The 13,525-nt window shown below is 37.0% G+C and overlaps 1 protein-coding gene across 1 annotated transcript in view; it reads left to right on the plus strand.

Annotated features, from left to right (window-relative positions):
- Positions 1 to 13,525, plus strand: part of LOC123314933 (suppressor of lurcher protein 1) — a 723,759-nt gene that overhangs the window by 427,457 nt on the left and 282,777 nt on the right. Inside the window, exon 5 of the mRNA XM_044900400.1 lies at positions 9,359 to 9,515. Within this exon, the coding sequence (XP_044756335.1) occupies positions 9,359 to 9,515 (157 nt within the window). The remainder of the gene's footprint in view (positions 1 to 9,358; positions 9,516 to 13,525) is intronic.

A 13,525-nucleotide genomic window follows, 5' to 3' on the forward strand; every position in this document is an offset into this window, starting at 1 on the left:
TACACGCAAATTCGCCTTTATTCGAGTCCGCATATTTCTTGTTGACTTCGCTGAACTTAATCGATATTTTTTCCGCTAATTCTCGCTAAATTATAGACGCCATTGCCCTTGGAAAATTTTGAATTTCGAGTTTTCCCAACGTCATGAATTTCTAAATTTTCAGTTTCCGCCATCTTCCGCAAAATAGAACAGGTGGGAGAAAACAGACGCTCCCCTCCTTTAAATTTTCTTGTGCGCACGGAACGCAAATTTATTCTTCTGGTGCAGAGAGCGCCTACGCATTTCGCTGAATTAATAATCCGTATTGTCAGTTGTTATTCTCTAGAGTTTTGTTTATTTTTTCGAAATGGACAAGATGAAAAAATATAAAGCCTATCGTAACATCGCAATGAATGATATACATACGTTATATAATTTATCACAAAAGGCAAAAGCGGATGAATCGGTTTGTCTTTTATTTAAAGTTAGAAGTGAGGATATCCAGGTAATTTACGATGAATTTCATAAACAACACAATGCGATTATTTCGCTGTTGCTTTCAGATGAAAAGGCAGATGTCGATAATGAAAATGTGATACGTGACGCTTTCCTTTCCGAGTTTTACGCAGTTAAGGCAGTGTTGACTGAGTTATTCAATGGATTGAATGATACAGACAATATGATGAAAACCGGACAAACTTCAGGTACTTTAGATTTATTGTCTTCTAATGTTCGTCTTCCTAAGATTGATCTTACGAAATTCGATGGCCAATTCAAGAAATTTGCAACCTTTCATGATCAGTTCAATGCGTTGATACACAAAAATAGTCGATTAAGTAACATTGAAAAGTTTACTTATTTGATATCGTCTCTGGAGGGACCACCTTTATCACTTGTCAGATCTATACCTCTCACTGAATCAAATTACACCCAAGCATACGAAGCAATTTTAACTCGTTATTCGAATAAACGATTAAGAGCGCAAAGCCATTGGGTTGAAATTGAAAATTCGGCTAGAATAAATGTCCAAACGCCTGGTTCTCTCCGAAAATTGTTGGATACCTTTACCGAAAATTTAGCCGCCTTAAAGACGTTAGGTTTTCCTACTGAACAGTGGGATTTTGTGATGTTAATGTTGCTTTTGAACCGCCTTGATGTTGACACTGTAACTCGATTTGAAACTGAACACGGTTCTGCCGAAGTTCCTCAATATACGAAATTGGTTGAATTTCTGAATAGGCAGTGCACTGTCTTAGATACATTGGCTTCTCCGCAAGTTACTCGAACCAAAAAACCGCTTCCAGTACAATCGCAAATGAAAGTTCCTCGCTCTAATGCATTTCATGTTAATAAATCGCCCGCTACTAATTGCATTCTTTGTAAACAGAATCATTCGCTATATACTTGTTCTGCCTTTAAAAATAAATCGCCTGCGGATCGGTATATTTTTTGTAAAACTTCTCGCTTATGTTTTAATTGTTTAAGTAGCGCTCATACTTTGAATTCATGTCGTTCCACTTACAGCTGTAAGAAATGTAACTCCAAATTTCATCACACTTTACTCCACCATGATAAAGGAAATACTTCGCAAAATCAAGAGGCAGCAAGTTCATTTAATAAGCCAAACACTGAAAACGAAGGTAATTCAAATTTTGTTGGGTCTGGAATCGACTCGAAACAGAGTAATGTTTTGTTAGCGACGGCCTTAATAGATATCGGTGATAAACATGGTGATTTTCTTCCGTTAAGATGTCTTCTAGACTCAGGAAGTATGACATCGTTCATTACTGAAAGGGCAGTTCGCAAACTCGGTCTTAAAAAATCTGAATATGTAATGGATATACAAGGAGTTGATTCTATGAAATCTAGGATAAATAAAGGAATTGTTTCGCTGACACTTAAACCCGCAAATAAAAATGCTCCCATTCTAATCGCAGACGCGGTTATTTTGAAACAAATTTGTGATAGTCTTCCTGCATACCATCTACCGGTGAAAAATTGGTCACATTTGGATAATATTGAACTCGCTGATCCCAAATTCAACTGCCCTGGTTCAATCGATATTTTATTGGGTGCAGACATTTTCTCAAAAGCCCTCATTGGTGGTTCGATTTCGGGTTCATCAGATGAGCCTGTCGCTGTCAGCACTATATTTGGTTACGTTATAATGGGAAAGATAGATATCAAACTACCTGCTCAACATAATATGTCGCTGTTTTGCGAATCTTCCGATATTTCGTTAGATAATATCGTTAAAAAATTTTGGGAAATGGAAAATGTTCCCACCGTAGTCATAAGTAGTCCGGAAGATGAGAGATGCGAACGTCATTTTTTGGAAAACTGTCGTCGAGACGAAAATGGTCGCTATATTGTATCTCTCCCTTTTCGAGACAATCTGGTGAAACCTTCGTTTCCCGAAATGCGAGATCATGCAGTTTCTAGATTTTATTCGCTAGAAAAACGTCTTCTAAAAGATCCCAACTTGTACCTTCAGTACTCTGACGTTATGCAGGAATATTTAAGTCTCGGGCACATGGAATTGGTTCACAATACTGAAACTTTAACTTCAGGCGTATATTATTTACCACATCACTGTGTTATTAAAGCGGATAACATTACAACAAAATTGAGAGTTGTTTTTAACGCCTCAGCTAAATACGCAGGAAACAAATCGCTTAATGAATGTTTGATGATAGGATCCAAATTGCAGAAGGATATTGCACGACTTTTAATAAATTTTCGCCTTCGACCTTATGTCTTATGCGCCGACATTAAAATGATGTATCGCATGATATTAGTTGATCCATCTCAAACTGACTATCAGCGCATTCTTTGGAGATTTTCACCGCAAGAGGAACTCCAAGATTATCGTCTTTTGACTCTGACTTTTGGGACAAGTCCGGCACCCTTTTTGGCGATACGAGTTTTATTAAAGCTTGTTGAAGACGAGGGCCATCATTTTCCGCTGGCTTCGGAAGCTATTCGTGAATGCTCTTATGTCGATGATTTCGTGATTAGTTGTCGATCATTGGCTGAAACTATTAAGCTTAGGGATGAATTGATTTCATTGTTGAAACTTGGCGGGTTTGAATTGCGAAAGTTTGCAAGTAATGAATCTGCAGTATTGTCTGATCTGCCCGAATCTCATTTATCGCGAAGTCCAATTTCATTTTCTGATAGTAGTGAGGAATCCCCACTGAAAGTGTTAGGTTTGCGATGGAATTCTGAACATGATTATTTTTCATTTAAAGTCAAATCAATGGAAAATACAGGTTGTAGTAAACGTATCATGTTGTCAGAGTTGGCTCGGGTCTATGATCCGTTGGGATTCTTGTCTCCTATAACTTTTCTTAATAAATACTTAATTCAACGCTTATGGACTTCTGGCGCTGGTTGGGATGAAACCCCAAACGACGAGATTGTTAGAGTGTGGAGGCAATACCGGGACGAATTTGTACATTTGACAGAATTAAGAATACCTAGACTAGTCATTCCATTCAATACTGATGCCATCGATCTACATGGTTTCTGTGACGCTAGCGAGAAGGGTTTTGCCTGTGTAGTTTATTTTCGCACCGTACATACTGCTGAGGATATTTCCACTCATTTTTTATGTGCCAAATCTAAAGTGGCACCGCTCAAACGAGTAACAATTCCTCGTTTGGAATTATGCGCTGCCGTTTTGCTCACAAAGTTAGTGCACTCTGTTTTAACAAACATCGGAAGTCAGGTGAAAATAAATAAAATTTGTCTATGGTCTGATTCACAAATAGTTTTATATTGGATAAAAGCATCCCCTCACAGATGGAAAACTTTCGTCGCGAACAGGGTTTCGTTCATTCAAGAAAAATATCCGATAGATAACTGGTTTCATGTAGATAGTGCAAACAATCCCGCTGACATAGCTTCAAGAGGTTCGTTGCCTTCTAATATCATTCATAATAATTTGTGGTGGCAAGGTCCATCATTTCTTCTCAGTTCCACATTACCCATGAAACATTTTTCAACAAATGTTACTTACCCAGTGGAGGAGGAGAGAAAATTGGTTCACTTCACAACAGTTCCATCGCATAACATTTTGAGTAATTTGCTAAATGAAAAGTCTACATTTATTACAATTCAACGCATTTTATCTTACATGTTGAGATTTATCTATAACTCCAAAAACCCTAAAATGAAACGAAATGGTGCGCTTGCGCTGCGGGAATTGCATGAGAGCTTGAAGGTGTTGGTGAAATATACACAGCAGGTGCATTTCTCGAATGAATTTGAAAATTCTGCCTTTTCGCGATCATTCCGAAGGCTTGGTGCATTTCGTGATGAAGATGGAATCCTTCGAGTTGGAGGTCGCCTCAATCATTCTAACTTGTCCCCCAACTCCAAGTTTCCCATGATTTTGCCTCGCTCCTCACGTCTTACTCAGTTGATTGTCGAATATTATCACCATAAATATTTTCACGCAGGATTCAAAACTACCCAATACCTATTATTACAAACATTTTGGATATTGTCGCCTAGACGGGCTATTAAGTCCGTCTTATCGAAATGTGTTCGGTGTTGGAAGATGCATCCAAGAACGTTCCAACCTCCAATGGCATCGTTACCACGACCTCGGGTGAATCAGGTGAAACCTTTTTTGCACTCTGCGGTGGACTTTGGAGGTCCCTATTTTGTAACTATGAGTAGACATCGCGGAGTTAGGACATCAAAGGCTTATTTGTGCGTTTTTGTATGTATGGCCACAAAAGCGGTTCATTTGGAACTGGCCTCTGATCTGTCCACCGAGACTTTTCTGTCCGCTCTTCAAAGATTCATGGCTCGGCGTGGTCGAATCATGAGTTTGCATTGCGACAACGCCACTAACTTTGTAGGAGCTCATCGGGAGCTCAACTTGATGAAAGACGCTGCGCAGAAGGAAACTGTTGAATTTCATTTTTCACCTCCATCGGGCCCACATTTCAATGGGTTAGCGGAGGCCGGTATCAAATCAGTGAAAAATCATTTGTCCAAAGTTATTGGGGACCAAATATTAACATATGAAGAGTTTTATACCACCTTGACCTTGATCGAATCAATTTTGAATTCACGTCCCTTAACGCCCATTACATCAGACATTGAAGATATTAATGCTCTCACGCCAGGGCACTTTCTCACAACAGAACCGCTAACTGCATTGCCGGTACCAGAGTTATCTACGGTATCTCTAAACCGCCTCTCGAGATGGCAATTAATTCAAAAAATTCATCAGGATTTTTGGCGTCGATTTCGTTTAGAATATTTGCATACCCTGCAGCAAAAAGAAAAATGGTTAGATCCTACCTCTCCTCCTACCATAGGTACGCTCGTCCTTATAAGGGATGATAACTCTCCTCCTAGTAAATGGGCATTGGCGCGTATAATTGCGATCCATCCTGGTAAAGATAAGGTGGCTCGAGTTGCCACGGTGAAAACCGCCAATGGTATCCTGAAGCGCCCTTTAGTAAAGTTAGCCCCCCTCCCTATTGTATAGTTTTTTTTTTTTTTTCTTCGTCTATTTTCTCTTACTCTTATATGTAAGATTGTGGAAATAATAATTTCGCGATGAGTTTTGGGTGTGTTTGCAAGAAATCACCAGTTATAATTCATTTTTGTAGTTTTAGCTCAATTTAATCAAAAGGGTCATTTTGTCCCTTTTGGCCCGGGAGTATGTTAAAGTAATATAGCTCATATTTCGATGCGCTGCAATCATTTTAGACATATGTGCGAAATATGTGAAGAAAAACTGACCGCAAGGAACAGTCTAATTTTGGATGTTAAAAAAGAGTGTGTGCTCGCTGAAAAATCGCTTCGTGAACTAATTAAGTATCGCTAGAAAACTTGCTAAAGTCAAATAATTAACCCGCAAAGACGTAAAATTAGTGTTAAGCAAAAACAGTGCATAACCTATAGTGAAAGTTGCCCAGAAAGTCTGGTCGCGGCGTGAAGGTAGGATTGAGTGAGGTTCTCCCAGAGGGGGTACCAAAGAAGAGGAAACCGAATGGGCCTATTCGTGAGGACGGAAGTCTACAGGAAGATCTTCTGGAACGACCCTGTAAGTGCTATCCATTTCGTCTTTTTCGCCATCGGCTTAGATTGGTTCAAGAACAAAAACGTGATTACAGTCCACTAAAGCTTACCAACAAAACTGAGCTATTTTACCGCAACATCAATCAATATATGATAATATAATGGTTTTCTTCGAAAATATTTCGGTTTTCAGGTCTTATTATGCAAGTATCGGTGCGAGAATTTCCTTTCAAACAAAGCAAAAATTTGTCGCGTTACAATGTATTCATACTCACCCATAATCCTAAAAAATGCACCTGTTTGATTGTCGCCGATTTGTAAAAAGCATATTGGTTACTAAGCCGACTAAAAAAAGTTGCGAACCGCTTATCTAAACACATAAAGGCCCGTGGAAGGCAAAGAGCTAGTAAAAATAAATATTTCAACGAAGATGGAAAAAATTCAGAATAGGTTTTATCATTGTAAATTGGAAAACACACTACAGGGGTATTTGACTGCAACAGCTGTGATGTGATAATTTTCTCCTCATTAGTAGGGCCAGTATTCAACTTCGTGAAGTTCAGTTAGTTCAGTATGGAAAGATATGAAGTTCCCAGAAGCATCCGAAAAAACTTTTAATGAAGAGCTCGGAAACGCGCAATAAGGAGAGCTAGTTGGCACATAACCAAAAAATTCAGTTAATTTTCGCTTAAAACTTCCCCGTTGCGCATTACACACCATGAGCTTCCCCGCATTTTCGCGTAATTCTGCTAGAAATTGAAAATTTTATTACTTCAATCCACCTTTTTTGTGCGATTGCATATTTGTGAACTGTGGATCGACAGTACGGTCATATTAGAGAAGTACATTAAAGCGGAAGGCTGGATATAATGTAAGTTAGTTAACAACCAGAAGTCATTGTGAACAGAGTTCGGATGAACGTTGTGACCCTTCTGGGTTTAATGTTCTCCAACTCTTTGTCGTTTGAAGCGAAGCGCTGTAGGCAGAATGTAATATTAGGTACAATGTATGAAAAATATATTAGGTATACGGGGTCCTAGTTTTTCACGACGCTTCCGAAAGTTTGAATGACGGACCGAATGGACAGAGGAACTTTCTGGGTTGGCTGAAACATAAAGGTGATCTATATATCCACTTATTCCTGATCGAAATAGTCGCTCTAATTTTAATTATGGTTCGTGCTGATCGAATAAGGTCTCTGAAGAATAAGATTGAGTAATCAAGCTGAGCATTTGAAAACTGAGCCTAGCATTCATGCTGAAAAATAGCTTTTTTTGGAATGAACTACAATTATCTTACAATGCCTCTATGAACAATAATTTTCTGGAGTTGACTTTATATCGATGTATTCAGTGGAAGACATTCAGTTCATAGTCATGAATCATCTCCATCTAGGAATCAACGATACAGAAGTTGAGTCTTTCTTGGATATTGCCTTTCAAATCGTAGCTCCATGTTGAACCTCTCAAGGCAAAAGAAGTTTCTCAGGAAATAAAAAGTTAATAAAGAAGAAAGCATCTGGATTCGACCTGACAACAGCAGAAATTTATAGAAAACTATTACATTCTTCAATACTATATTCAATCGAATGATGAGTGTGTCTTATTTTCCCACAATCTGAGGGATAATACCCGAACATGACATAAAATCCTATAGACTCATAATTCTCCTACCAATCTTAGGAAAACTGTTCGAGAAACTGCTATTCAAAAGATTGAAGAAGGACATGTACATAAACAGATTTATACGAACTCAGGTTGTAGGGAAAACCACTGTGCGATACATCATATACATCTTGTAGTGAATACAATACATCTAGTTCAACAATATCAACGGGACAAAGTCAGTACAAGTTACAATAAAAGAAATATCTGCCCAACTGTCCAAATCCACGATATTCAAGTACCAGTTAAGGGGAAGTAGTATACGATTCGAGATCAAGCCGATCGACATTTGTTGCTTTACGGATGCTACCCCAAATACGAAAATGTGTCACACCTTTGAGCAATAGCCTGAATTACGCACTGAGTCAGTTAAAAGTAGAAATTACCGCGTGAGAGATTTATTGAATAATTTTCAGTTATTCCTGAATTTTGTCATATATCGCTATGAAAATCTTTGCTTTATATACACAATTGAATCGCCGATGTCAGCCCGTCGTTATTTTTTATCGAAATATTTCGAAAACATGATTGTGAAAACAAGTTTTATTTTCTCATAAAAAAACAACTAAATTGGAAATTTTTTCCCTTGATTTTTCAAGGGTTCACTCAAGAAATTGAAAGCGTAAATTAGGAACTAGTGAATGCCGTTTTTGAATGGAGATTCTTGAGGTATTACTTGTTGTCCCTTCAGAACAAGATACTAATCTGCAAGGCGATAATTAAACAGAACACAACTGGTTCTCCGATCTCGTACAAGCTACAAAGCTTCTGAGGAGTATTTGAATCATCCGAATTTCTGATTGTTGTATATTTTTTTATATCTTCTGGCATTTCAAAGGACATTTTTGGCAAAAATTTTTGTTGTCAATGAATCAATCAAGATTTTGAAGATGAAAACAAGCAAAATATTGAAAAGAATTGGAATGTCCGAAAAGTTCAGCATCTGAGCAGAGGGACAATGTCCAAATAAGTGTTTTTTTCTACTTATAGTTAGTAATGTTTCATTGTGTGAAACTGCCGTGCTATACTAATGAGGGTTCATATGGTACTGGCATTTATAACAATAAACACAGATTCCTACGTGGTAACGTTGAGTTCTTCAAGTGACGGTACGTTGAGAAACCGGCAAAATGTCGTTAGGAAATACGTTTCATTTTAGTGTTGCAGTAATGTTTTTTCGGGAATAAAACGTCACAATTCGATTCGAAGTACCTAACGTTGCTAAAATACGAAATCTACACATTTATTCTCTTTAGGGTTTTCACTCTCCTGTTCAGTTGCAGGAAAGTCCATTTGGATTTGATGCCCCATCAAAATTTAAAACTGTAATTTTTGAAGGGAAAAATGGAGGATTAAATTTTGGAGTATCTAATTTTAATGGACTTTCCTTCAACTGGACGTTAGTCTCTGAAACAAAATAAAAATGAGAAAATTGAAATAATTGATTTGCTTCTGCGTAAATTCTTGCGCTAGTTTGTCAAGAGCAAATCAGAAAAAAAAATGTTGCCTGACAATAAACGAAAAATGAAACTTTAAAACGTATAACGATAATTTCGTAAGGTCTCATAGTCTATATCAGACTCCTTCATCAGACGAACTTAAAAAATCTTCTGAACATTAGTTTCTCAATTGACAAACAAATCATTATTAAATCGTGTTTTTTCTTTCAGAAAAGTACAAGACCGCTGGTATGAAACTTCCTAATACTATGTGTGATTATCAGTTCCTGAGTTCAAATCATCAGCCCAGTTATGGACGATTTTATTCCCCAAGATATCCATCCAATTACCCGAGCAATATACGATGCTCCTATAGATTTAGAGCGAGGTGAGTTGCCCATTCTTTCAGAAATTCACTAATGATTCCTACCGATAAAAATTCCATTTTTTCAGTGAGTTCAAAAAAGTTCTGATTGGCTGATAAACGATTTGACAGTCATTCGCTTATTAAAATGAAATCGCTACAACTTATTGCCTTCTTGGTTATGTTCACAAAGTATAGCAATTGTACTTATAAAGGGGAACATTGCTGTTAAACCTAGCACGTACTACAAAATAACTTATACGTCCGAAAGCATAGAAATTTTTTACAAAAAACTGACAGAACAAGATTGGCAAAAGGTATAACGCGGGAGAGAGTCAAGTAAATTCACTATGGAATAGTTTCATGAATCTCTGAGACTGTTCCATGAATGCTTTCCACTCAAACTAGTTGTTCCACAACGGTGCAAGCCCAAAACCTTTGACCCAGAGATAGAGGAATGGAAAAACAAACTCAGTGCATTACAGTTAATCTCGCACTATCACCCTGAAATGAAACAAACATACAATCGGTTCAAGAAGGAACAACTTACTAATTAAAAGTCGTTCGAACAACTATCACAGAAAAATTTCTCTATCAGATAATAAAACAAAAACAATGTGGGCCATATACAACGATGTGGTTGGTAAAGACAAGCATTCCAATTCCAATAGTCACTTCAAGGGAACTCCAGCTGAAACAGCTAATCACTATAATAGCTTCTTGCTAGAAGTAATACCTAATCTGATGCAGAACAGTACAAGATCTACTTTCAGCTGTAATATCCTTCCAAACCAACTGTCTTTCTTCTTGAACCCCGTTACAGAAAATGAGATCTTATCATTGGGTAAAAGACTCAAGAATAAATTTACCAGTGGAGATGACGAAATACCAATAATTATCATCAAGCAATGTTTGAGCGGTATAACAGAAGTTCTGAGTTATATGGTCAATAATTCTTTCGTATATGGAATTTTCCCTGAACAACTAAAATTAGCTTCAGTAATTCCTGTCTATAAGAAAGGGGATCGCAGTTTGTTTGAAAGTTATAGGCCCATTAGCATATTGCCATCGTTCTCTAAAATATTTGAGATGGCTGCGTGCAACAGGTTGGTGAGCTTTCTTAGCAAATGTAGCATACTGAACAAAAACCAGCAGGGTTACATTAGAGGAAAGTCTGTAACAAGTGCCATACTGCAGTTTACAGAAAAAATTGTTGAGGCATTTGAAAAAAATGAAATCCTATTGGGCATATTTTTGGATCTATCTAAGGCATTTGATTGTCTCAGCCATGAATACATCTTGATGAAACTTGAAAAATATGGTGTGAGAGGCATTGCACTAGATTGGTTCAAGTCGTACTTAGGAAACAGAAGACAAAGAACAGTCATAAAACAAGATGGCAACATCTCCAAATCAGAAATACAAGAGAACCCCTCAGGTGTAGGACAGGGAAGCATATTAGGCCCCATTATATTTGTTCTCTTTATTAACGACGTATCTACTATCCTTGAGGATACTTGGGACGAGAATGCTACAATAGAAGAGGTTCTATGCAGCGCAGTTGGAATTGCTGAAGAATTACGAGAGTTTTTGAATGACATGAGCAAGATTAATACATCAGGGGAAGAAAATGAAGACAGATACTCGGATGAAATGCCCACGGAAAACAATCTAACTGATTGTCTTCTCACAAACTATGCAGATGACACGAGTATGCTAGTACCAGGTTCGGATTATCCTCAGCTACTCAGGACCAGTTCTTTGATGTTCAATAGAATTGAGGAATGGTTAAAGAAGAATGGATTATTTCTCAACGCTGATAAAACGAATGTTATACTCTTCAGAACATCACAACAGAGGATACAGACACCAACTACTATCAAATTGGTCCACTTAGACGAAAACCTCAAATGGGAAGCCCATATTATCAGTCTGGGAAAGAAATTAAACTCTGTTGTTTATAACTTGAGAATAACCAGCCAATACTTAAATGCTGATTCGCTAAAAATATTTTATTTTGCCAACTTTGAGAGTTTACTGAGATTTGGTTTGATTTTCTATGGGGCATGTTCTGGATTACAAGAGATTTTCCGCATCCAGAAAAGAATCATCAGAATCATCTTTGGGCTGGGTTACAGGGAATCATGCAGGGGAGTTTTCAAAGAGAATAAAAATTAACCGTATATGTTCTTTATATTTATGAATTATTGATCTATATGTTTAGGAACCTAGGTGAATATAAACTATGTAATTCAATGCATACCTATCACACTCGGAATTTTGATATTTGTTACCCCAAACATAGACTTTCTATCACTGAGAAACACCCAACTTATGCCTGTATCAGAATGTTCAATAGACTTCCTGATGAATTGAAAAATTGTAAAAGTATTTATATCTTCAAAAAGAATTTGAAAGAGATGCTCATCACACTAGAACCCTATTCCATTGGAGATTACCTAGACAGATAGGGTGTAAGGTTTTTGACGTTGTTTCATTTAATGTGCATTTACCATGTACTTGTGACATTCTTTGAAATAAACATTTTTATTATTATTATTATTAATTAGGGGTAAACGAGGAGATCTATGACAATTTTAAGACGAAAAAAAAGTCTAAAAAGTACTTCAGTGGTGGAACCTTGTATTAAAATCATCCGGTTACATATTTCGGCTTACGCCATTATCAAACCAAAAATTCTCAAAAGTTGTTACTTGTAAGTGCAAAATATGAAGTTGAGCAAACTTAGAAAAAGTGAAAAAAAAAATCCTACAATTCAGTTGAATGGCTCACTGAAACTGAAAGATTTCTTAAGGTTCCATTGTCATATGATAGAACATCAATCAAAAAAACAACAAACTAAAAATTAAAAATCACGTAGGTACATATCGTCAAAAAGGCCCAATTTGAGACGTCAAACTATAAGAAACGACAAATGGAACAAACAAACATAAACAAAGAAATACTGGAGGAGGTAGAAAGAAATCTTAAAACACCTTAAGAACACAGAATACAAGACACTGAATGCGATGTTGACCAAGAACGTGAAAGACACATATAAAATCATATATTGATTACCCCCCAGCGGACGCCACTGTATCTTCGGGAAAATTGAACACTCAAGTTAACCTTGGCTGGGAGAAGAAGAGTCCGTCAGCATGAACGTCAGTTTTATTCATGTTTGTTCGTTTCATTTGAAGTTTCTTATAGTTTGACATCTCATATTAGGCCTTTTTGACCACATATACGTGATTTTTGATTTTATATGACAATGGAACCTAAGAAAATAGTAAGTTTCACTTTCAACTGAATTGGAAGAATATTATTTTTTCACCTTTTCTAAGTTTTCTCAACCTCATATTTTACACTTACAAGTAACAACTTTTCGAATTTTTAGTTTGATAATGGCGTAAGCCAAAACATGTAACCGGTTCCACCACTGAAGTGCTTTATAGACATTTTCTTTCCTCTTTATACCCAGCGCTTCAAAAATTGATTTTATGAAATTATATGACAATTTTTACTTCAACTAACATATCTCAGTCCAGAGGAATTCTACATATATCAGTTTGAGTTTTGAGAGTCATTATAGCCCAATATTTATTCTATCGGAAATGATATTTAGAATTATTCAGGTCATTAAGGTTTCTGAGGAATTCTGGATAAATAGAAACTTCTTTCTTGGTCACAACTCTCCTGGCGCCACGGTTAGTTGAGACAAATAACGAGGTGAGTTGTGATACCATGTAATTGGTTTATTGGGTGTGTTCAGTCGTGACAAACACGAGTTTGTCAGGCGTTTTATGTCCCGATTGCTAGCGATGCCCTGCGGGCAGAAAACAAATTCTTCGACTGTCAATCACCAATAATAATAATTTCATAGTCGTACGCTTCGAAAGGTTTTTGAGAAGCGAAGTAATTCTCTGATATATCACTACAGTTATCGCACCATATGTTATTTATATTACTGTGAAAGTAAACCAGAGTGATGTTGAGGAAATTTGAGTGCAGTGCCCTGAATTTTCTCAATCAAC

Source organism: Coccinella septempunctata, chromosome 6, assembly GCF_907165205.1.
Source record: "Coccinella septempunctata chromosome 6, icCocSept1.1, whole genome shotgun sequence".
NCBI lineage: Eukaryota > Metazoa > Arthropoda > Insecta > Coleoptera > Coccinellidae > Coccinella > Coccinella septempunctata.